General features: G+C 37.5%; 2 protein-coding genes across 3 annotated transcripts in view; both read left to right on the top strand.

The window, feature by feature from the left end:
* Window positions 1-3040, top strand: part of unc5b (unc-5 netrin receptor B) — a 62184-nt gene extending 59144 nt beyond the window's left edge. The window contains exons 15-17 of the mRNA XM_081350170.1: window positions 284-448; window positions 560-738; window positions 850-3040. Of these exons, the coding sequence (XP_081206296.1) occupies window positions 284-448; window positions 560-738; window positions 850-1015 (510 nt within the window). The 3' untranslated portion in view covers window positions 1016-3040. The remainder of the gene's footprint in view (window positions 1-283; window positions 449-559; window positions 739-849) is intronic.
* Window positions 3041-6217: 3177 nt separating this feature from the next.
* The window catches only part of myofl (myoferlin like), a 29640-nt gene continuing 10949 nt past the window's right edge, over window positions 6218-24908 (top strand). The window contains exons 1-28 of one of the 2 annotated variants that reach the window (XM_081350169.1): window positions 6218-6403; window positions 6975-7030; window positions 7144-7235; window positions 11580-11688; window positions 11789-11888; window positions 12443-12615; window positions 12700-12828; window positions 13211-13273; window positions 13574-13624; window positions 13794-13824; window positions 13970-14085; window positions 14275-14401; window positions 14496-14599; window positions 14689-14757; window positions 14891-14934; window positions 15777-15859; window positions 16063-16101; window positions 16276-16397; window positions 16670-16783; window positions 16929-17106; window positions 17212-17336; window positions 17429-17538; window positions 18313-18505; window positions 18680-18835; window positions 20435-20566; window positions 20692-20855; window positions 23249-23363; window positions 24104-24206. In XM_081350169.1, coding sequence (XP_081206295.1) covers window positions 6316-6403; window positions 6975-7030; window positions 7144-7235; window positions 11580-11688; window positions 11789-11888; window positions 12443-12615; window positions 12700-12828; window positions 13211-13273; window positions 13574-13624; window positions 13794-13824; window positions 13970-14085; window positions 14275-14401; window positions 14496-14599; window positions 14689-14757; window positions 14891-14934; window positions 15777-15859; window positions 16063-16101; window positions 16276-16397; window positions 16670-16783; window positions 16929-17106; window positions 17212-17336; window positions 17429-17538; window positions 18313-18505; window positions 18680-18835; window positions 20435-20566; window positions 20692-20855; window positions 23249-23363; window positions 24104-24206 — 2986 coding nt within the window. In that variant the 5' untranslated portion in view covers window positions 6218-6315. Of the gene's footprint in view, window positions 6404-6974; window positions 7031-7143; window positions 7236-11579; window positions 11689-11788; window positions 11889-12442; window positions 12616-12699; window positions 12829-13210; window positions 13274-13573; window positions 13625-13793; window positions 13825-13969; window positions 14086-14274; window positions 14402-14495; window positions 14600-14688; window positions 14758-14890; window positions 14935-15776; window positions 15860-16062; window positions 16102-16272; window positions 16398-16669; window positions 16784-16928; window positions 17107-17211; window positions 17337-17428; window positions 17539-18312; window positions 18506-18679; window positions 18836-20434; window positions 20567-20691; window positions 20856-23248; window positions 23364-24103; window positions 24207-24908 lie in introns of both variants that reach the window. The other variant, XM_081350168.1, reaches the window with a different exon arrangement.

Here is a 24908-nt window from a genome sequence, read left to right as displayed (position 1 = left end):
CTGTTAAAAACAGTAAAGAATATATCACAATATTACTGTTTTTGCTGTATTTTGGATCAAGTAAATGCAGCCTTTGTGAGCAGAGGAGAATTTTATTAAAAACAAAAAAAAAATCTTACCAATCTAAAACTTTTGAATGGCACATGTACAAAATTGTGTAGGAGTATTATTAAAATGTTACCCATTTGAGCATCGTCGTAATTCATGATGTTCCATTTCACTAAAAATTAGCCTCTTAATTGTGTGTGTGTGTGTGTGTGTGTGTGTGTGTGTGTGGTCACAGGAAATCCCATTCTATCACATTTGGAGTGGGAGTCAGCGGCCGTTGCATTGCACCTTCAGTCTGGAGAGAGGAAGCCTGGTGGTTTCCCAGCTCACCTGCAAGATCTGTGTCAGACAGGTGGAGGGGGAGGGACAGATATTCCAGCTTAACACCGACATCCAAGAGGTACAAAAAACAGCAGGACCTATTCTGTCAAGTCACTAGTGAATGATTTGAAAATAATATATGGTATCTGGCGCTGACTTCTTTTCCTGTGTTTGTGCGTTTGCTCTTCAGACCTTGCCTCCCCATTCGCCATTGCCAGCAGGCGGTTCGTGTCTGCCTTCATCTCAAGTGGGCCCATATGCTTTCCGACTGCCCGTATCCATACGCCAGAAAATTTGTGCCAGTCTGGATGCCCCCAGCGCGCGCGGTTGCGACTGGAGAATGCTGGCTCGCAGCCTGGGCTTTGACAGGTATTTTTTGCATGCATCTTTCACGGCACCAAAAAAAAATCTGCATATTTATTTATACACGTGACGTAGACGTTGAGAACGGTTTCATCTCTTTCCACGTTTCTCCCTCAGGTATCTGAACTACTTTGCAACCAAACCCAGTCCCACAGGTGTGCTGCTAGACCTTTGGGAAGCTTGTCACCAGGGTGACGCAGACCTGGTCTCCTTGGCGACGGCTCTTGAAGAGATGGGCAAGAGTGAGGTCTTGGTTGTCATGACGACGGACGGAGATTGCTGATCGGCCAATCAAAAAAGTGTGAAAAGGGACACGTTCGCCACTAAAAACCTAGAATTCATGCAAGCGGATGGAAACTGCACTCCAGTACATCGTTACAACTTGCCTTTTACCTCAGTTCCTTTGTGCTCATGCAGAATATTCCAAGGATTGCAACATGTATGAGCTGTGGTCAGGCGCTCTGGATGATCTTCGAATAAAACATATCTAAATGTAGCAAGTGAGATGATGCTGCAATCACAAAACAGAGATGTTGTTTGAAAAAGAAGTCAGTTCTTTGGTGCATTTGCTGGTATCAGCTCATGATTAAATGATAGTTGCATCATACTGATACACACATAGCAAGTGTGAAAGTATAAAGTATCTAACGCCATTGCACATCGAGCAGCTGGCTTTGTTTCCTAGCGACCGCTAGATGCTTAAAGACACTGAGATTCTGCGTCCGGTAAAACAGCAGTGCGCCAAGCTCCTCAGGAAACGTGCTCTCATACAAATAAACAAGAGTAAAGGTGGAAAAAAGGCAGATAAAAAAAAAAAAGGAGCTAAAATCATCTGCACTAAAATCAGCTTTCATAATGATTTCACTTGAAACAAACCACATGCTTCGGAGAGTTGCTTCACTTTTACTTTAGTTTGAAGCATCATTTTCTGTGTGTGTCTTTTGAAAATAGCATACAGGAATGGATTTGTGCGTTCTCGTTAGCAGAGGACCAATCTTTTTCTTTCTCTGATCATACTTCCATTAGCCTCCGTTATCTCTGTTTTTTATATTCAGTCGATCATTTGTAATGCAGGAGAGCTTTCTGGTAAACTCATATTAGTTTCCTATAGGGAACGGACTTAAGTTATTATCCCTATTTGCGGATAACCGGTTTTCACTCTTCTGTTCGTAACTGCCGTTATGTTCTTTTTTTAAACTGCTGCAATGTTGCATTCGTCTCTGACTGAAAAGAGGCACGATAGCAGTTAAAGCTTGCATTTAAAGGTTTTTGCGATGTACCTCACAAGTAAGAGCTGACTTTTTTTGGTCATTGAAACTGAGATGGAATGAAATTGAAATGTTACGCTGAGGTTAAATATGGTTTGATCCTTCTTGGGGAAGCGTACTGCATATATGCTGCACTGGTTAAAGTGGAGTATGAAATTGTGTGGATGGCAGAAAGCCCTTTTCAGGTTTTGATGCCAGTCAGTCGTGCTGTTTAAATTCTAAATAGTAGCCTTGAAAGGTGGCGTAAGTGCTCTGTTGATTGCAGTAATGTCTGACATTCAAATGTCTGGAAACAAACAAAACAAAACAAAAAGGAAATGAACAGGCTTCATCTTATCTGTTGTCCCCTTTCCCCATTATAAGTACTATGCAAGTGCACAACAAAAAGTGAATCTGTGGACGTCTTGATGTCTCTTGTATGAAGTATGTGGAATGGGAATCTTGTTACTTTCCCTCTTTTGATCAGTGCTGTATCTAAGCTGGGGGAAACTGGACCTCTTAGGCCTCTCAGCCGTAATAAATGCAAACAAAATGACTGTAATTGGGGGTCAGGGATCCGTGACCTCTGTGCCGTTCTCCTCAGTTGTTTAGGAAGCTTTTGGGCCGTCACTGTCTTGCGCCCTCACAATGAACAACGAGAAGTTTGTTCGGAGTATTATTATTAACCCTCTACATGACGAAGACGGCAAATAACATTGAAATTGTGAACTCTGAAGCTTTTAAATGGCTCTGAAATGTCTGCAGTCATCTCTCAGTCGATGTAACACGAAAACGCCTTTGAGCCTTTCACATGTGAAGCTTAATGGGCTCTGCTTCTCTCTGGATGGTAGTTGCTGTTCATGGATACTCAAGTGTGGCTGAACCTTTTTTTTGTTTTTTTGTTGTTCAGATGTTATTTTATATCAAAGAAGGTACATAAGAAGTCAGGAGTCTTTTTTGAGTCTTCATGTAATGCTGTAAAGTAATACTGTACATAAATGTTTAGACTTCTTACTGTAACTAAATATAATTTTTATGCAATAAATTATATTTCCTAGTTTAACAAGACAGAAGTGTCTTTTTGTGTGTCCACTTTTTGAAAATGGTTATACAGCTCAAATAATAAAATAACGGACATTATGTTAAGCTTTGACTGCAGTAAAATGTGAATATGGTCACTCACAAAAAATGTAGTTAATTTATTTCTCTCTCTCTCTCTCTCTCTCTCTCTCTCTCTCTCTCTCTCTCTCTCTCTCTCTCTCTCTCACTCTCTCTCTCTCTCTCTCTCTCTCTCTCTCTCTCTCTCTCTCTCTCTCTCTCTCTTTCTCTCTCACACCATATATATACACAGTGCCTTGTGGTAGTCTTCAAACCCCTTCATTTTTTTCACATTTTGTTATGTTGCTGCCTTATGTTAAACTACTTAAACATAATGTTAAATTATGGACCTGGACCACAAAACCATGGGTCAATTTTTTCATATATAGAGAGTTGTGTGTAAAAGAAAAAGTTACAATACCGAAGTAAATCCCACTACTCCCCAGGAAGTACATTTATGGCAGAGAAATAAGATAATAAGGGTTGCCAGACAAAGAGAATTTATGGGAACCTCTAATTGAATATTTAATCTTTTCCAAGTGTAGGTATTCTGGACTAGGTTTTAATTAAGGCTATCTCTATATTTTGCTGCGTTAAGCTTTGCTTCTACCCTGACGAGTCCCCCAGTCAAACACCCAGCTGCTACCACCACACTTTACTGTGGGGATAGTATTGTGCAGGTGATGAGCAGTGCCTGGTTTCCTCCAGACATGATGCTTAGAACAGGTTCATCAGGCCAGATAATCTTGTTTCCCACAGAGTCCTTTAGGTGTTTTTTTTTTTTTTTTTTTAATTCCAAGTGGGTTTTCCTGTCTTTGCTGAGGAGAGTCTGCCCCTAAAGCCCAGATAAGGGCTTGTTGCAGTGATGTTTGTCTTTCTGTAAATTACTCCATCTCCAAATATTATCATGGAGCTCAACCAGAGTGACCATCAGCTTCTTGGTCACGACTCTAACCATGGCCCTTCTCCATCGATTGCTCAGCTGAAGAGTCCCAATTGTTGGATTATGGAGGCTACATGGATCTGTGAACCTTCAATACTGCAGAATTGTTTTTGTAGTCTTCCCCAGATCTGTGTTTTGATACAATCATGTCTCTGAGCTCTACAGGGAGTTCTTTTGAGCTCATGGCTTGGTTTTTGCTCTATGCATTTTCAGCTGTTAGAGCTTGAGAGGTGTGTGCCTTTCCAAAGCATACCCATTCAATTGAATTTGCCACAGGTTAAATCCACAAGTGAAATTGGAATGCTCCTGAGCTAAATTTCAAGTGTCCCAAAAAAGGGTATTAATAATATGCAAAGTAATATTTCAGTTTTTTAATAAATTTTCAAAGTTATCAAATTTGTTATTTCCTAAATAACAAAATGTGGAGGAAAAAAAATGAAGGGGTATGGATACTTTTAATTTATTATACAAGAAATAAGAACTATTTAATTCTCATAGTAACCTGATTGTGGTATGGCCATTTGAAGCTTTTTAAGGACATTAAATGTATTACAGGGCGAAGAACCTTTTCCCCTCAGTCTTTATAGACTTGTTACAGAGATGTGGAGAGGATGCACTCTTCCGTTTATCTCTGCGATAAAAGTGTTCATAATGCCCCAGAGAGGAAGCAACAGCAATTGAGAGAGAGTGAAAGGTTTTTAGTGGATATTGCCCTCAGCTGCTGCAGTGGGCTTTTTGGTTTGAGCAAGAGACCTGTTTCATCATTTGGTTAAAATGGTTGAATAGACATGTAATCATATATTGCCTTCTGCTCTCAGTATCTATTCAATCTATCCCTGGAGCAATTCGCATGCTTTTGTAGCACTTAATACACCAAATAAATTGCCAGACATGCATTCGGTCCAACTCTATTATAAATCTGTTCCAGACAAGAAGTTAGGTCATGGACATTTAGAAGAAAAATGAAAAACAAATGCTTTAAAACTTACACAATCAGAATATTTGGCTTGAGACAAAAATGCACTTCAATACTCAATTTTGTCAGGGTTATCAAGTGTAGGCCTAATATTCATTTATTATGTAAGTTGTCATTTACCACCATCATCTGGTAGTTGAATGAACTACAGTTGTGTATATACACACAATGTTGGGCTTTTATGGGGACATTCCATAGACATGAATTTTATACCTTACAGAGTGTATATTCTGTCCCCTACCCATCACAGAAAATGTTCTGCATTTTTACATGTTCAAAAAACATCACTTAGTATGATTTTCCTCATGGGGACCAAAAATGTCCCCACAAGGATTTCAGATTTTGCCACCTTTGTGGGGGACATTTTTGTCCTCATTGTGTACAGTTTACCAGGGCACACACGCACGCACACGCGCGCGCGTTATAGTGTGTTTATAGACTAGTAAACCTAACGGGATAGTAAAGACATTTATCAAAATATCTTCTTTTATGTTTCACAAAAGAAAGTCATACTGGTTTGGAACGACATGAGGGTGAGTAAATTAGGCTATGTTTAATTTTTGGGTGAAGTAGCCTATCCAAAAACGAAAGGTGGATGCGATTTCTGTTCGCCTGTCTGTTTGATGCAAGGTGAAACATTGCACCCTGACTAACTTTGTTGTGTAACTTTTGTGGTTAATGGCACATTTGAAAACACATTTTAAACATAAGCCTATATGAAGTTATCGTGTTTTTCACCACTTTAAATCGCGTTTGATAAACGCGTCTTTGAAATTAATAGATGTAAATAAATGCCACCACGTGGTGGAGCTTGAGCACAGGTAACGTTAAATATATATATATATTTTATTATAGCCTGTTTGTTGTGTGTAAATATAGCCTATATGATATAGACAAAAGACCATACTCAAAATGATTCGGCACAGTATGAACTAGCCTATGTTGTTTACATTTCGCTCTTGTGGAAAATAATTTTTTCCAGTTGGGTTTCTCACCCCGAGAACTACCAGATAGGCTACCTTGACTTTGACCTACCATATTCAGTCTAGCTCCTCAATACAAACAAGCTTATATATTAATTCTAACGCGCCAAATAAAATTATAGTAGCCTAAAATGTGTGTTTTAACGTTCAATAGGCTATAAAAGGAAAAAAGTTCTCAGAGGTTCCTGTTACTCGACTACAGACTCATGGTCCCTCCTCTCATTCAGAGTTTCTCATCTCTCTTACTGGCGCTTCCTGATGGTCAGTGTTTCTGCGTGAAGTTTATCTATGAGGTCGATGTCTTCTGTGCAACCGTAATTCACAACATTTGGCAAAATGTTGAAGGTGGTTGTTGAATCCGCCAAAGGAATTCCTAAAAAGACATTTGGAATTCCAGATCCTATAGCAACTATCCTCTTTAAGGGTAAGTCTTTCCCGGGGTTTTTTCCCCTCTCAAGAGGTTCATTTTATTTTACTGAGACCTATTTATTAAATACTATATTTAAAATGTGAACTTAATCATAGTTTACTGAGTCGGCTATAACTGACAAGTTGAGCAGATGAAGTCGATGCATTTTTACAAATTTTTACAATATGAGGTTTTCTAAAGCGATTTAACATTTTATCGTAGTTTTTCATGTGTGTTATGTTTGTTTACATGTAAAAGAACAGCACATTTCCTTATAAGGGATTGGAATGACCCATCGTTAAGGGAAAACTTGTCCCTCCCTGCACTGCAAAATGTGGAAATGTGCAGTTGTTATTTCAACCTAAAATATCTTTTATGTGACCCTTAAAAATGACTTTCAATTGAGCAAACCTAATGTGTATTACTGCATAAAGCACATTTTTCATTATAATCCTATTAAAAAGAAAAAAAATATATTTTTAAATATGATGTTGTTCTGAGTAACTGTGGGGATGTTATATTAATATTATAACTAATGTAGTTTAGATGGTCATAAAAATTGTATTTTTTTATTTTATTATTTCAGGTGAAAAAAAGAAAACAAAAGCCATTGACAAACAATTAGATCCTGTGTGGAATGAGGTCAGTACAAGTCATTTTCTTTCTATCTTTTTGTTGTTGTTGTTGGACACTTATGTCATTTAAATCAATGCATCTTAAATGTGGATAACCGAGACCTGATTTTGCTATTTCAGATCATTGAGTTTGATTTGAAAGGTTCCCCATTGGATTCCTCGTCATTCATTGATGTGGTTGTGAAAGACTACGAAACCATTGGAAAAGACAAGTATGTGTGCAACCACCATTGATTTACTGCATGAGCCTTTTTGAATTCTAATAAGTCATAATATGGCATGTGTGGTAAAAGAAAAGATCATTGCATTACATTAGGTGGTATTTTACATTTGAGTTTGGCGTGCTTGCTACCCTGCCTATGATTTCAAACATGCGCAGTACTGTATGTGTATACTGTATATGACTGTAGTTGAAATCACTGCAGTGTAAATTATAAACCTAAGGGAGTCTTGTAAGAGAAAGTGGAAAGGGTACTTTTGTAAATGCTCTGTGAATAAAGACATATAGGAGCATTGGTAATGGGTTTGCAAGATTGGTTAATGCAGAACTAGACATGAAAACCTTTAAAACGTCACTGCCACACCTAACAACCTTGTCTAAACTTGCAGTGTTATGCAGGCGAGAGATTTCAGGCAGTCAAAGTAGCACTTTAGATGATTCCTTTAAAAAGTTTCCTTTGTTAGATACACATGTAGTGAAACCTATAGAACAGCCTTTAACTAGTGAACATTTGGTTTGGTTCAGAAGGCAGTTTTTCTTCCATGTGGCATGTTTTACTGTGCAAAGTCTGCCACGATAATGAACTTTCCATGAGTCATGCATCTGACTTCTCCATGGCGCGCGCCCCCCCCCCCCCCGGCTTGAGAATAACCTAGCAACAAATTTGGAAAAAAAAAAAAGTAAACTTGTGAAAACTTGTAGTTGCCAGACTATACTGAATCACCAATGAATTTACAGGCATTTAAGAGTGATGAAATCTGCTTTTTAAAATCACGATTGCCTTTATCCTTATTTGGACATTTAAAAATACCTTTTGTTGGGGAATTCATTTGGAGGAATCATATATTAATCATAGTTTATGACTCAAAGGTAAATCATGTGCATTTCCAATCTCTTTTGGACTTATTCTCTGGGCCTGCGTCAAGTCCGTTAATAAAGACCGCAGTGCTTGACAAAGGAAATGCCAGCAGATATTTTTGGCATGAAAGAGCAAAAGAAAATAGAAAAAGTTTATTGAATATTTACAGAAAGAGTTTAAATATTCCAGAATTGTGTTCCAGAACAGACAAGCTAATGCAGGCAGCCTTCTGAAGTATTTTAAATAGAAAAAAAGCCAGTGATAACAGTCATTAAATGAACTCTGACAGGGCGATCAGGACCCTACCGCAAAGTAGGCCTATAGTATGGTTTATTTAGTGATTATGTCAGATGACTGTACATATTCCATGTATTACACAACATGCAGGTTAATCTCCATGTGATGTTGAGTCTTGTCCACATGGTGAATGTATCAGCTGCGATGGTGCTGTGTAAACAGGATGCGCCTGTTACTAATGTGTATGCTTGTGTTGTGTTGTAAATTATTTATGTTACACTCTTACTCACTTAACATTATGTGTGTCTTCACTGAAGTTGTGTTCTTGTGCATCCCCCCTCTAAAGTTGTATTTATCCTCTCTGCCTGGCACAAGTCCCTGGCCTAGTGTAATAGCTTCCAGATGTTTTTTGCTCTCTTTTCTTCCTTCTCAGTGCTTTCCAGCATTATATATAATCTTTTGGATCTTCTGTAAAGCAATCAGGAGTTAAAGGGGACATGGAAAACGTAGACATACTTAAAAGTTTACGGCACAATTCGTTAGACATCACAATGCCATTAACAAATGAATGCACATATTCTTTACAGTGAAGCAGTATTAAAGAAAATGCTACAATTAAATGCCTCTCTCACAACAAAATTGTAATTACACTAACATTCAAAAGTTGCCTTTAGGTTGGATTTTTTTTCTAAAACAAATACTTTTATTCATCAAGGATGCATTAAAGTCCCACTGTAGTCAATAATGTTAAAACGCATCTTTGATCACCGAAATTACATATTTAAAGTTTTTATCCTGTGAAAAAATATCTTCATGCCTTAAAATAGCTTGAATGTAACTCTACACCCAGAGCCATGACTATGCAAATGAGCCCCGCCTCCACTCACTACCTGATCCACTCGCTCAACTTTACTGTGGTAAACGCTGCACAATTCAAGTCGAAATACTGGTTTAATTCAGCCATAGTTTGAACCAGAAACTGATTAAGAAGTGGAAGAGTAAATTATAATAGGCTTGTCTACAAGTCAACGTATCAGAATGGTAATGCGTTTTATGTATCGCTTTTTACAATGTCAGACAAATTACGGTAATTAATATTAGCCTTTTGCTTGACTGTTATTAAATAGCTAATAATGTGTTGCTAATGTTACACAAACCATGTTCCTTTTCGCCATCACAGAGTCAGACAGCTGCCTTGTAAATATCAGCATCCTTAGAAACTCTTTGAACAACTTTAAACTTTTTTGTACCTGATTTTTCATATTTTTGAGACTGTCTTTGGTTCACTGCGGTTTTAAAGAAAAAATACTTAGCAATGATGACTTGTGCATTTGAACATGCTTTGCTTTAAGCATATTAAAAACACAAAGAAGACATAAACAAAATATAAACTTGATTTTCACCACAGGGGGTCTTTAAATTAAAGGGTTAGTTCACCCAAAAATGAAAATTCTGTCAGTAATTACTCACCCTCATGTTGTTCCAACCCCGTAAGACTTTCGTTTATCTTCGGAACACAAATTAAGATATTTTTTATTAAATCTGAGAGCTGGATCACTCCTCCACAGGCTTATGGACACCTTAACCTGCTGGCCCAGAAAATGTATTAAAGACATTGTAGTCCAAGTGACTCCAGTGGCTCAATCTTAAGTTTATAAAGCAACGAGAATACTTTTTTGTGCGCAAAAACAAAACAAAAACGCGCTACGCTTAAACACTACGTAAAAAGACTCGAGGCCCAGAGAGAAGGAAATGAAAAGTGGAATAAAGTCGTTATTTTTGTTTGTTTTTGCTATTCTCGTCGCTTTAGAAACTTAAGATTGAGCCACTGGAGTCACTTGGACTATATTAACAATGTCTTTAATAAATTTTCTGGGCCAGCAAGATGAACGAAAGTCTTACGGGGTTGGAACAACATGAGGGTGAGTAATTACTGACAGAATTTTCATTTTTGGGTGAACTAACCCTTTAATTGAAAGTCACAGTAAAGACATTTATTATTTTACAAAAGATTTCTGTTCCAAATAAATTCTGTTGAAGAAAACTGAAAAAAATGTTGCTCTGTTTCCACAAAAACATCAATCAGCACAACCTTTTGAAACTTTGATAATAATGAGAAACTTTACGTGAGCACCAAATCAGCATGTTAGAATGATTTCTGAAAGATCTTTCGACACCGAAGACTGAAGTATGCATGAACAATGAAAATTCAGTTTTGCCAGCACAGGAATACATTACATTTTCAAATATTCAAATTCAAAAGAGTTGTTTTGAGTTGTAACAATATTTCACAATATTAATGTTTTTACTGTATTTTTATTAAATAAATGCAGCCTTGGTGAGCATAAAATACTTATTTGTAAAGCATTAAAAAACTATAAACTTTTTGAATGGAAGTGAATGTATTTTTATTGATAAAAGAAGTAAATTCTTTTTCATGAGTTCACACGTACACGAAATTAATGCGTATTTGGCGTGCTGTCCGGGGGAGGGCTCCGAGCTCGAAATTTGGCCCGAAACCCAGAGTACTTCCCAGAAACCAGCCAAGAGTGAGGATATGGGGTGGTGGAGGGATGCTGTGAAACTGTCATAGTACAGAGGTGAGGGAAGGCTATATTTATACCGGCTTCCTCTTGTGCTGATTGGTTGATTACCTGAACGTGCTCCTCCCGAACTTTGTTACAGGAAACTTCATTTAATAAAAATCTAATAATAATGTTTAGTCAAAGACAAAAACAAAGTTTTGAATTCTTCTTGATGAAATTTTAGATTCAGACATGTTTTCTAAATGTTGTGGAATAATTATAATACTGATGACTGATCCTTGACATCCACATTTCCTTCATGTTGAAATGTGGTGGTTGAGCCTAAGATAAGTCCTGTTGCTGTGTCATCCTGATTCACCAGCCATTGCAAAACTACAAATGGTCTCTTTCAGGTGTCTTTGTGAACTTTTTCTCAGAGAGTTTTGTCTGAACTTCTCCAGGGTGAGAAAAGTTGAAGTGAAACCGAATAATGCAATATACATTTCCAAAATCTCATCAGAGTTTCCCCCCTATTTTTGATTTTAAGTAGTGAAACAGTGTCAAAAGAACAGTGTTTGCAGTGGAAGTTTTCATAATGTAATTATATACTTGATATGCAACAGTACCAGCAAAAGCACAGAGTTGCATAACTTTCCAATTTGTGTAAAAATGAAGTTTTCTTCCCTGTTTAGTATTATTTTCTTCTGCTTTCTAGATTTATTGGTTCTACAAAGATCTCTCTTAAAGAATTGGCTGCTGGTCAGACCAGATCTCTTCCTTCCAAGAACATTCCTCTGATTAATGAGAAGAAACAAGAAATTGGGGTAATTTTTTTTGTAGAGTATGGATCAACTAAAATAAAAATAATGCTGACTAACTTAAAATGACTTTTCTAACTGTATTTCTCTGCATTTACTACTTTAGGCAACTATCAGTTTAACAATTGGTTATGAGCCACCTGCAAGTACCGTCCCAAACCCAAATGATCAGAACATCGGAGATGCCCACACTGGAGATACTGCAGGTTATTTAGATTTTCTTACATCTTACTGGCCTACATAAGCTGTTCTTCTTTTTTAACCAGTTGAGATAGATTGCCCTACAGAGCTTCAGGAAGATTGTTGGCCTTTGTGTTTACATACAGTATGGAAATGATTGATGCAAATGAGTGACAGAAAATGGATCACCCAAAAAAAAAGAAAAAAAGGACGCTGCCGCATTGAGTCTGTGTGCCGAACAATAATAATGATTCATATCATAACCAAACTGAAAAGCTAGGTCATTCAGAAATGATTACAATATTGACGTCAAACCTGTATCAAGACATCAACATGTAACTGCCCACATTTACATATCAACACCTATACAGTATTCAGCATATTGGCAGGGCTTTGTTATTTGAGGGGGGAGAAGCCCCCTTTAAAAAATAAATAAATAATAATTATTAGGCTTCAAAAAATGTAACAACTTTAAATTTAGGTGAACTTCAAACAATCCTCACATAAACCCATAATATGTAATATTTTACATATCCTATATATCCTGTAATATATATATATCTGTTGGCTTTGCTTTTAGTTGGTGAAGAGGAGAAAAGTGTTGATAGTGATGAAGATGTAGGTGGTGTGACCGAGCCAGGGGCACCTGGAGTCTCTCCCTCTGGACAGCCTGGAAGAAAAGACTCAAAAAAGATGGTTCGTACAACTCGGAAGAGGCAAAAAGCTCTGGCCAACAAACCCCAAGATTTCCAGGTATGTGTTCTTATTACTAAATGTCATATCTGAAAGGTTGGTGAGCTTTTAGGGCTTTAATCCATTAAAATTGTTTTCACTTAGATTCGTATTCGAGTAATTGAGGGTCGACAGTTACCTGGCAATAACATAAAGCCAGTCACCAAAGTAAGTGTGTGCGGACAGACACACAGAACAAGGATTCGACGAGGAAACAATCCGTTCTTTGATGAGGTATTTTGCTTTTCATTGAGCCCATCTGACTTCCTGTTAAAGTGATACATATTGCCTTGTTTTTGGTCACTAGATTGTTTTTCCTAGACTAGAGAGAAACCTTTCTTTCTCTGGACTGCTTCATGACTTTAGTCTGCTCCACTTCACTCTGCACTGCACCTGTTTTGGCTAAAAACCTGCTGGCCCACTTTCTTCCCTTTGTCCTGATATTTCTGTCTATCTCACACTTGCCTCAGTGAGTCTACAATCTATTAATTTCACAATTCACACAAATGTTCAGTTGAGGCTTCTTTAACCAAAAGTGCTGTTTCTTTTCGCATTTAATGGCTAGTGAGATTTACTTTTTGTCCATACCATTGTGAATATGATTTAATTTCCGCAGATTTTCTTCTACAATGTCAACATGCTGCCTTCTGAGCTTTTTGATGAGAGCATCATGATCCGGGTACGACGGGTCTTGATATGGTCCTGGCACAACACAATCCCCACAAGAAGACATGTTCCTTGAGTAGCATTCTATCAACCGACCCTAAGGACTCTGATTGGTTGAAAACAGTGTTGTTTCTGGATCAACTCAGGATGAGGATCCAGGAACATGTCTCCTTGTGCAAATCACATTAAATAAATATATGTATTTTAATATCATTTTATATTTGCTGCTGAGAGAGTTTGCACTTCAGTTCATAGATTATGGTTGCAGCTTTTTTATTGCATGTCTAATAATAGATATATTTCTCTCATCTAGGTGTATAATGCCTACTCCCTGAGAGCAGATAGTCTTATGGGGGAGTTTAAGGTACGCTTTCATATAATCCACACAATCCTAATGTCATTTGAATATATTTACCATGTGTTCATGGCTTGGTTAGAATCCTAATATCTAATTCATAGCAAGCATTTGTGAAGAGTACTTTGATGTTTGAGCGTGCGTCCTTATAATCTCTTTCAAACACTGTTTTTAACAGCTGGATGTTGGCTATGTCTACGATGAGCCTGGTATGTGAAGAGTTTGGCTGTTGGATTACAAACTGTTATATTGTGCTATGCAACACAATCCAAATTTGTGTAATGGTTAAACAGTTTAAGCATTGTCACACTATTGTCACATTATCTTTGATAATCTGTGGTGTGTCCCTGTCAGGCCATGCAATTATGAGGAAGTGGCTGCTGTTAAGTGACCCAGATGACTCCATTTCTGGTGCCAAAGGATACCTGAAAGTCAGCATGTTCATAGTTGGCACCGGAGACGAGCTTCCGGTAAGTTCCTAAGTACATGTCACTCTGAAAGTTTAAAAGAATTGTCAGGCATTTTCAGGAACAGTTCACTCTGTTTTACAACTGCCAGTTTCACCATATAGAATTCGATTCATTTGTCAGAGCCAAGAGTCTGACATATAGTACAGTTGCACCTTAGGCGATCTGAGTTTGAGTTAACTTGTTGGTCAGGTGGAAAAGCGAGAAGCCAATGAGGAACAGGATGACATTGAAAGTAACTTGCTGCTGCCAGCTGGAGTTGCTTTACGATGGGCTACGCTGAGTCTGAAAATCTACAGAGCTGAGGACATGCCACAGAGTAATCATGACAGCAACACACCACTGCAATTCTATATACTGCCAGTTCTATTCTCATTGTCAGTAACATGCTACTTTTTTCACATCATGTTCAGTGGATGACGCATTTGCCCAGACGGTAAAGCACTTATTTGGTGGAACAGAAGAAAAGAAAAATTTGGTGGATCCTTTTCTAGAAGTCAATTTTGCCGGCAAAAAGGTAAAAACTAAAAAGAATCAACGTTTATTGTACAAGAATTGGTGTGATTGGTAAAGGATTGTGATGACTTGCTTTTTTTTTCTTTTAAGGTATGTACAAAGATTGTAGAGAAGAATGCCAATCCAGAATGGAATCAGCGGATTCACCTGCAGGTTAAGGTAAGAAGGGTGATAACCTGGTACTTTGTTAATAGGTTAATAAAAAATATTATAGGTTAATATAAAATCAAGCAATTAAATTGTGACAATTTCCATGTAAATATGACTATATCTCTTCGATCTTTCCTTTTAGTTCCCATCAATGTGTGAACGTATCAAGCTCACTGCCTTTGACTGGTAAGTTCTTTATATGACTAATCATTTTACAGAGCTGACATGTATACACACTACCATTCAAAAGTTTGGGGTCTGTAAGATTTTTAATGTTTTTGAAAGAAGTCCCTTATGCTTACATCAACTACATTTATTTGATCAAAAAACAGTGAAAACAGTATATATATTGTGAAATATCAGTACCATTTAAAATAACTGTTTTATATTTTAATATAAATAATAAAATAATAATAATATAATATATTTGTAGATTTCTTTCAGGATTTTTTGATGAATAGAAAACTCAAAATAAATAAAAAATCTTTTGGTACCCTGTAAGGTTACACGTTATTTCGATGGTCCACTTCAGAAATTCTACTAACTACAAGTAACTTGCAACTACATGTCAACCAACTCTCATTAGAGTATTAGTAGACTCTAGTAGACTGTTAGGTTAGGGTTTGAGTTAGTAGAATAAGTTGAATTGTAGTTGCAAAGATATTTATGGTCAGTAGAATGTTTGTTGGGGGAGCATCTATATATATAATAGCAGATATTAAACAGACAGTCTACTAATACACTAATGACTGGTAGTTGACATGTAGTTGCAAAGTTACTTATAGTTAGTAGAATGTCTAAAGTGGACAGTCGAAATGAAGTGTTACCCAATGTAAATGTTTTGAAAAGTAGTGTATAATAATCATAAATATATGTTGGTGCTGTGACCTACCAGTCGGCTAACATGCACATTGAGCTTGTCAAATCAGTAATGTGTCAAATCCCAATCCTGCTGTCCCCTGCTTCTTTCCAATCTTTTCCTGTCCTCTCTCTTCAAAATACTATTTTTTTCATTTCCTATTTGAAAGGGATCGGCTGTCAAGGAACGATGTTATTGGGACCACCTACCTTAATCTGGCTAAAATAGCTTCATCTGGGGGGGAAATTGAGGGTACAGTAAGATTCTTTATAGTCTTATGAGGTGCAGGAATGAATTAATATAGATTTCATTGTAGAATGTTAATGAAGTGTCAGTTACATTTTTCTTTTACACTGCAAACTTTGTTTTAAAATAGCAAACCTTTCAGAAAAATGTTTACAGTCGAATATATATGCAAAATATGCATCCTGTCTAAAACTCGATTTCTTCATCAGAATCCCACTCAGAAAATGGACAGCCTCCTTCCTTTAATGGTATTGTGAATGTTATGGTTGTGAATGAATTGTATTATTTTTTATGTTAAAATACTTAAAAAGTAAAATAATCCAACAATGATCCAATAATGTATATTTGTGTGTTTTTTAAGTTTCAGTTGTGTTGATTTATTATTCATCTCGAAGCATCTCTAACCCATTATTTTTCAGTAGACACCACAGAAGCTGAGGTTGGCTTTCTTCCAGCTTTTGGGCCTTGTTATATTAACCTTTATGGAAGTCCAAGAGAATTTACTGGCCTACCTGACCCATATGAGGATCTGAATTACGGCAAGGTGAGTGCTGTAAAGAAAAATGCTGTGCTGGGGTTTTGGTGAGAGCTACGATATAGAACATAATAAATACTGGCCAAACCCAGCAACAATCTTAGAAGGACAACATCTCTGCAACACCTTGACTTTGAAGATAATATTGTTATGCACTGTTTGCTCTGCATAAAAAATGAGCAAACAGTACATGCCGCCATTCTACATTCACACCCTCAGTTATTATGTTGCACAATCTGTGGTAGTTGTCAGAGCTGTTATTCTAGGTCTATGTGTTTTAGGGTGAAGGGGTCGCCTATCGGGGAAGGGTTCTGATCGAGCTTTCCACTCAACTGGATGACAAAACTGACAAGAAAATTGAAGACATTTCAAACGATGAGATTTTGGTGACACAGGTAACAGCAAGCATTTTCCACTCTGTTGAATCCTGGAAAAAACATTCATCTAAAACTAGGGAATTTCTATTAATATGATATCACAATCATTATTTTTTGCAGAATAGAATTCCTAATTCTTGTTTTATGTACTTTTACTGTGCAGAAGTACCAGAGGAGAAGGAAGTATTCCTTATGTGCCGTGTTCCACAGTGCCTGTATGCTTCAAGAACCTGGAGAACCTATTCAGTTTGAGGTCAGCATCGGAAACTATGGAAATATACTGGACTCTACATGCAAACCTCTGGCCTCCACTACTCAGTATAGCTGTGCAGTTTTTGATGGTGTGTTTCTCATAATGCCAGGAGCCATAACAGATACAAATAGTCCAAACATGAAACCTTGAGACCTGCATTATTTTGATAATCATTTTTGTGTTTTTCCCACAGGAAATCACTATTATTACTTGCCCTGGGCTGATTCTAAGCCAGTTGTTATCCTCACATCTTTCTGGGAGGACATAAGTCATCGTTTGGATGCGGTGAACATCATTCTCTACATTTCTGACCGACTGGTATGATTTTAATGCATCTTCATGCCGTGCAGCGATTTAGCAAACAGATAAATGATTCAGAGCAATAACATATTTTTTATGCCTTTCTTTAGCAATCTAACATCATCTCTCTGAAGACGGCCATAATGGCCAAAGTGTCTGACTCTCGCCTAGCTGAGAATTGGCTGAAACTTATCACCCAACTCATCGATGACCTTTCCAGGTATATCCCAGGGGGTAAACTTTCTTATCTCCCTCTTTTTATTATTACTTTTACAATTGCCCTTGAGCAAGTACTGTTGTCTCAACAACAACAAAAAATTACTAAATGTTTGTTGAATAGGATTATTTTTTTTTTTAAATGTTTAAAAGACCAGATGAAATAGAGGCAATGTGATATTTAATTAAACAATTAAAGGAGTAGTTCACTTAAGAATTAAAATGTCCTGATAATTTGATCACCCCTACGTCATCCAAGATGTTCTTGTCGAAAATAAATTAAGGTTTTTGAGGAAAAGATTCCAGGATTTTTCTCCATATAGTGGACTTCAATGGGGTACAACGGTTTGAAGGTCCAAACTGCAGTTTCAGTGCAGCTTCAAATGGCTCTACACGATCCCAGCCGAGGAATAAGGGTCTTATCTAGCGAAACGATCTGTCATTTTCAAAATAAATAAATAATATAAATACTTTTTAACCACAAATGCTCATCTTGCACTAGCACTGTGATGTGCCATGCATTACGTAATTACGTAGTTCAAAAATTATATGCCAAAAATGTCATATGCTATTAAAGTAAAATGTACTAAAATGTATAAATATGACAAAAAATACTGACTAAATTAAAAGAACTATGACCAACACAAAACATTTTGTAAAAATGAACAGCGCCTTGTGACTAACTTTATTTGCCCAGTGATGCCTACCATGTTAGACATGTGATTAACTTAATGCTGAACCTGATGACATGTGATTAACTTGATGCTGTTGCAATTAGTTACCAGTTACCAGATTTGGAGGGTAAACCGAATCTGACAGCGCTTGATATTCAGATCAAGAATCTGCGTGATAAAACCATGGCCAGTGTCAAAGAGGCGGCCATTCGCATGAGGGAGGAGGCTGTTGATGTTAGAGCTACAATGGCTGATATAGAGGACTGGCTGGAGCGACTACAGCAGATCACAGAGGAGGTTTGACACTGCCTCATTAGACACTAATCTAATTCTACTGACGGCTTTTTAGAGTTTGTAAGCAGAAGATAATTTTGTATATCCATGTGCAAATCATGAAAATAATATTATAGTCAAATGTACATAATCACTAGCCCTTGAACATTAACATGTATGTTTAAATACACAACACAGCCTCAGAACAGCATGCCTGATGTCATCATATGGATGCTGAGAGGAGAGAAGCGTGTGGCCTATGCCCGCATCCCAGCCAATCAGGTGCTCTACTCCACCCAAAGCGAGCAAGCTGTTGGCAAGTACTGCGGCAGGACGCAAACCATCTTCATGAAGGTACAGTAGAAAGGATCATATTGGAACTGGAATTTTGATTTGTGGCACATCATAAGGGTACACAGGATACACAGAAGTCACGGTTCGGTACGTACCTTGGTTTTGGGGTCACGGTTCAATACGAGTTCGGTACATTTACATGGATCGCCTGTTACTAGTACTGTGTTCGTCGTCTGACTGTATGCACCGAACTGTGACATTCTGGATGAATACATGTACCGTTACACCCCTAACATACTGGGCCCTATCTTGCACCCAGCACAATTGACTTTGTACACTGACGCATGTATCATTCCTATTTTGCACCCGACGCACAGCAGACTTTTCCCTCCACATACGTTCGTCGGTAAATTAGGGAATGAACTTGCACTCTCGGGGCAGTTCAGCGAAAAGAGGAGGAGTGTTTCGGCGCAAACGTTCCCTGGTGCTATTTTGCAGTTCCAGAAAACCAGGAAAAACCTAGTCTAAAGTCAGTAGCGCGTTTTCAGTGGCGCGTTCAGATGCTATTTTAAGGGCGGATGCTTGGCCATATTGTAACGTGTGCACAACGCGAATACACTTTGCTTCTCTCATCTACACACAGACACAGCAGTTGCCATTTTTGCAAACCATACATAATTACAAGGAAAAATATTCCACATGAGGGAAATCATTGTGGTGTCCATGAAGATGTGAAAAATAGGCATACATCTAGCTTACACATTTACCAAAATTATTATACGCCTGTTTAACTGAAGATAAATTGGGTGGGTTTCTCCCATCCCCATACAATGTCACTGCTCTGTCTTTTACGGCCCTGGCGAGAACGTCGGTCTCCTCGGCTGTGAACTGCTCCTGGCGTGCGCCTGGCAAATCCGCCGTTATAATAGCAAGCCACCATGGAACAAGCACGCCTGCTCTTAAAGGGAATGTGAGGTGATGCTCTGATTGGTTTATTTCACGTTATGCCCAAACCACACCTATGAGTAATGTAGTTACTTCAGACCAACCCATTTTAGATTTGTGTCGGGCGCAAGAGTCATTTATCCCGCCGGTATAATAGCAACAGCGCCCGAGATCCGCCCACAAAGTTACTTGCGTTTCGCGTTTGATACTTGCATTTCAGATTGTTAAAATAAGGTCCATTGTGTGTATATATATGTGTGTATAATATGCTGTGTGTATATATATATATATATATATATATATATATATATATATATATATATACTGTATATATTTAATTTAATAATATTGTATATTATAATAATCATTGTTAAATATTAATTAAATATATATAATATATATTAATTAAAAATAAATGTATATGAATTATTATTAAGTATAATATGAAAGTATAATAATTATAGAACATTTTTATAATAATGTACTGTAAGAATAAATGTGTAGCTATGTCTTTGACAACATTGTTGTGAATTTTAACTTATTTGTAATTATAAGCTTAAAAGCCCTTGAACATACTGGGAAAGAAAATATAACTTGTACATTTTGATTGAATCAAGAGAGTAGTGTGTAAGACATAGCAGTTAACGCACATGCAGGCAATGCCAGTTTGATTCCAGCTTACATTTCCCAATCCGGTTCTTCCATTGTTTTTAGTACCCAATGGACAAAAACAAAGGTCTCAAGATCCCTGTGCAGCTGCGTGTGAACATGTGGTTGGGTCTGTCTGCACATGAGAAGAAGTTCAATAGCTTCGCAGAGGGCACATTCAGTGTGTATGCAGAGATGGTTAGTAAAAGTGGACAATGAAGTAAAACATATAAACAGTCATATTGAAATATCTGTTTTGTGGTCTGTTGTGTGGAACTTCCCTTAGCAACACTATATGGTCCCTCTCTGTTCTCCTGTGTTAGTACGAGAACCAGGCTCAAGTTTTTGGGAAGTGGGGGACCACAGGTCTAGTTGGCCGGCACAAGTTTTCAGATGTGACGGGAAAGGTGAAACTGAAGCAAGAACGTTTCATGCCGCCCCGGAGCTGGGAGTGGGAAGGAGACTGGTCCATTGACCCTGAGCGTAGGTGAGCTGATGATAACTGCAAAATATACAATGCGATATTTAAAGGCATATTTTGAATATGATCATTTATGTTGGTATGATTAGTGTGATTATTGAGTTAAATATTTTTTTTTACAAACATTTAGCTTAAAACTACACTGCAAAAAGTATTGGTCCGTGTTCATTCATTTTTCGATTTAAAATTGAAAGTAGAAAATGAGAAAACGGCTGTGGTCCGTGAAAACCAGTGGGGTGCCAAAGAAGTTGGCTGATGGGTAATGTGGGTGCAGATGCAAGATAACCTACATTCATAATCAGCTAATATTTTTCTGGCAATTAGGTTGTCGAACACATGCCTATAGAGAAGAAAACCCTTTAAGCCCTGCCCAGTGCGATTTGTGTCAAAGCATTCCTTAGTCCGGTTGTTGGATGAGAGAGAGATTATTTGTAACATACACTTTAAGAATCCGTCCAGCAGTGGAGGACTATTGTTCTGTTGCACGAAACTGTGGAAGAACTAAAGTGGCATGGGTTGATTTTTGGTTGACCAATCAGCTGAAAGGGGCGTTTCATGCCCGCCCCATGTGGAAATCGAATATTCAAGCAATTTATCCTTTTGCAGAAGCCCTGAACCACAACCGCAAAATTACGTGAATAAAGTCGTAGAATTTTGTGAATAAAGTCAAAATTAAGGGAATGCAGTCTTCCGTAGAAGTCTTCTGTGGAAGTATGTGCCACATAAAGTTTGGACCAGGATTGTTGTACCTCCTCTGGGGGAGTCTTCGTGTTCGTCTATAGGCAACGCCATCTGGGTCGAGAACACTTAATAGTAACTGTACTGTCTCCCTCTTCACCGTAAATCCTTTCTGGATGCATTTTAAGTGCATCATTCTGTATCCAACCATTTAGCCGGATCCCATGATTTCCTCAGATATAAAGCTGGCTACCTTCATCCAGTCTGAAAAGTGTTTTCACCTGTAAAGTCTATTCCGGCACAGTATATTTTGTAACGTCCTAAGACAAATGGTAATGCCATGTCAAAAGATTTGCACCTGTAGAATTTCCTTTGTTGAAAGCCCAGATAAAAGTAAAAAGCTACTATTATGTTTAGTTCCATGTCCGAGGCAGTTCGACTTCACAAGCGCGTTTCTTAAAAAAAAAGAAAAGAAAAAAAAGAACTTCTACGGAAGACTGTATTCTCGTAATTTTGACTTTATTCTCAAAATATTACGGCTTTATTCTCGTAATGTTTCAACTTTAATCTCGAAATATTTTGACTTTAATCTCGAAATATTTCGACTTTAAAGTCGGCATGAAATCAAATTTGACAAATCTTCTTTTTATATGTAATATTGTAGTGTTTATTATAAATGATTTATCAGTGCACTTCATTATTTTTTTAAAAGTCATGTACCCTTATAATCTTTAATCAAATACATTACCCTTCCCTCCCCCCTCGAAACGACCTCTCTTCTCTTTCGGTCACGTGCCATGGAGAAAGGGTGCGGCCAGAGCTGATGAGGGTGCGGCTATCGAGATGCTCTCGAGGGTGAACTTGACTGATAACAGAGAATGTCTAATAAGGATGATAACCTGACTTGACTCATCTTGGTTCGTGGGAATAATAAAATAAAATAAAAAATCCTTCATGGGAGGGTAACGGTGGGGAGTCCGGTGGAGAGAAATCCTCCACAACTTAATGTAAACTGGCATTCAAATCTGCCTCCATTTTGTATGCAACGCCCAACCTCCAACGATCCAATCAATTCCCAAAGGACGAAATCAAGCCCCGCCCTACATTTTTTTTCTAATTTCAGAAGCCGTTTCACTCGGATATACGTCACAACAAGGAAAAAATGACAATCTCAACTTCCGTTTCATGCCGACTTTAATCTCGAAATATTTCGACTTTAATCTCGAAATATTCCGACTTTATTCTCGAAATATTTCAATTTTATTTTCGAAATGCTACGACTTTATTCTCGTAATTTTAGAAAACTAAATGTTACGGATTTTTTTTTATGTTGCGGTTGGCTTCCGTAAATGCATACTTGCTGAATAAACTTTTTTTTTTCTTCACAAAAACAAAAAATGTACTGACCCCAGACTTTTGAACGGTAATTTGTGTTATTAGTAAAGTGGGTTAGCTGTTCTGAAAAGCACACAATCAGAGGAAACTATGGTAGCATACAAGCATAGTTGGCCCTGCTGAAACATAAACATGGTCTCTCTGCCAAGCTCTCTGCTCTGTATTTATATTGTCAGCTCATTTTTCATTCCCCAGGGCCTCTTATACTGACCCCACTCCCTACCCGTACTGTCATGGCCTTGGCTTAGTGTTTGTTTGTCTGTTTTGTATGTGTTGAAATAAATGTGTCGCTAAAGCCCCGCCTGTGTGTTATGGGCTTGACTCAGTCTGCTTACAGAGGCTGACGCAGGGCACTCTGAATTCACTGATGAGGTCTACCGAAACGAAACACGCTTCCCTGGTGGAGAATGGAAACCTGCCGCTGAACCTTTCACTGATGTGGTGAGAGAAGAAGCACTGCACAGTGAAGAAGATAGAGCAACATTCAATGTCACATTCAGCATGTTCACATTTGCATTGTAAATTTGAATTTCGAATATAGTTTGGAAATTTGAAGCAACGTACCTTTTCCCGACTTCCTGTGGACACATAGAAAGTTCACAACTTCAATTCCGCTCCTTTAGATCACTAGGTGTTAACACTATGGATGGTGTAGTGTTTTAAATCAGCTCAAAAATGTCAGAAAAAGCAAGATAAATGTATCATAAACGTTTTTCTATACAACCATATGCCTAATGCTAGCTTTGTATGATGAGCATCTGCTTAAGTTGATAAGTTCATAAGATACGCAGTGATGTATAATTCATGAATGAATGCTACATTTTAGTCAGATCTTTTTAAGGAATCAGTTGATCCAATTAGAATAATCCAGTTTTCACGTTCAATTCTCTTACTCAATGATCCGATTGCAGCAGTTCTCGAGTTAACAGCTCACTGAGTGGAAGATTATTCTGTGAATTATATTTAAATTTTAGTTTGTTCATCACACCAAGCTATTGTGCTGCATTGCTTCAGAAGACGATTTTTATTATACTTTTATGGACTTTGTGTACTTGAAATGATTCAAAATGTCAAGAAAGTTAGGTATTCATGTTTGGAGAAACATGAGGGTGTGTTAACTAGGATCATATTTGGGTAAACTACCACTTGAAGTATTCAATGATGGGATGTGTTCTGTGCAGAATGGAGAGAAGGCCCAGAACCCTGAAGAGATTGAGTGTCCCCCGGGATGGATTTGGGTAGATGACTGGAATTTCGACAGCAACAGGGCAGTTGATGAGAAAGGTCAGGAAGTATGACTCCTGGGATTGAAACCATTGCACAATACACATAACGATAAGGTTTGACTGAACAGATGCAGTTTGTGTGTAATGCATACTACCCTTCAAAAGTTTGGGATCAGTACGTAAATGTATAATGTTTGTTTTTTTCAGCAAGGATGCTTTCAATTGATCAAAAGTGTCAGTAAAGACATCTTTGATGTTATAAAATATTTCTATTTCAAGAAATGTGTTCTGTTCTGGTGAAAATTATATTGAAAAAATCCTTTAAAAAATATATCACGGTTTCCACAAAAATATTAAGTAGCACAACTGTTTTCAACATTGATAGCATCAATCAACAGCATATGTGATACTGAAGAACGGCGTAATGGCTGCTGAAAATTCAGCTTTGAAAAGTGCATTTTTAAATATATTAAAATAAAAATATTTATTTTAAATTGTAATAATATTTCACAAAATTAAACTGTTTCAACTGTATTTTGGCCAAATGAATGCAGCCTTAGTAAGAAAGAAGTTACTTCTCACAAAAGTATTAAAAAATCTAATTGACCCTACCCTTTTGAACGGTAATGTACATCAGTCAAATATATTCTCTAATATGTCACATATTAAATGCCACGCATTATCATGAGTATGCATCAGGTCATGAAGTATCCCTTAGATGTGGGAGCTGATTCCAGAACTTAACATCTGTTTTTCCATT

This window comes from Scardinius erythrophthalmus (assembly GCF_964197995.2).
Source record: "Scardinius erythrophthalmus genome assembly, chromosome: 21".
Classification (NCBI taxonomy): domain Eukaryota; kingdom Metazoa; phylum Chordata; class Actinopteri; order Cypriniformes; family Leuciscidae; genus Scardinius; species Scardinius erythrophthalmus.
Note: the sequence above shows the minus strand (reverse complement) of the source record. Positions and strands in the feature narration are given on the sequence as shown.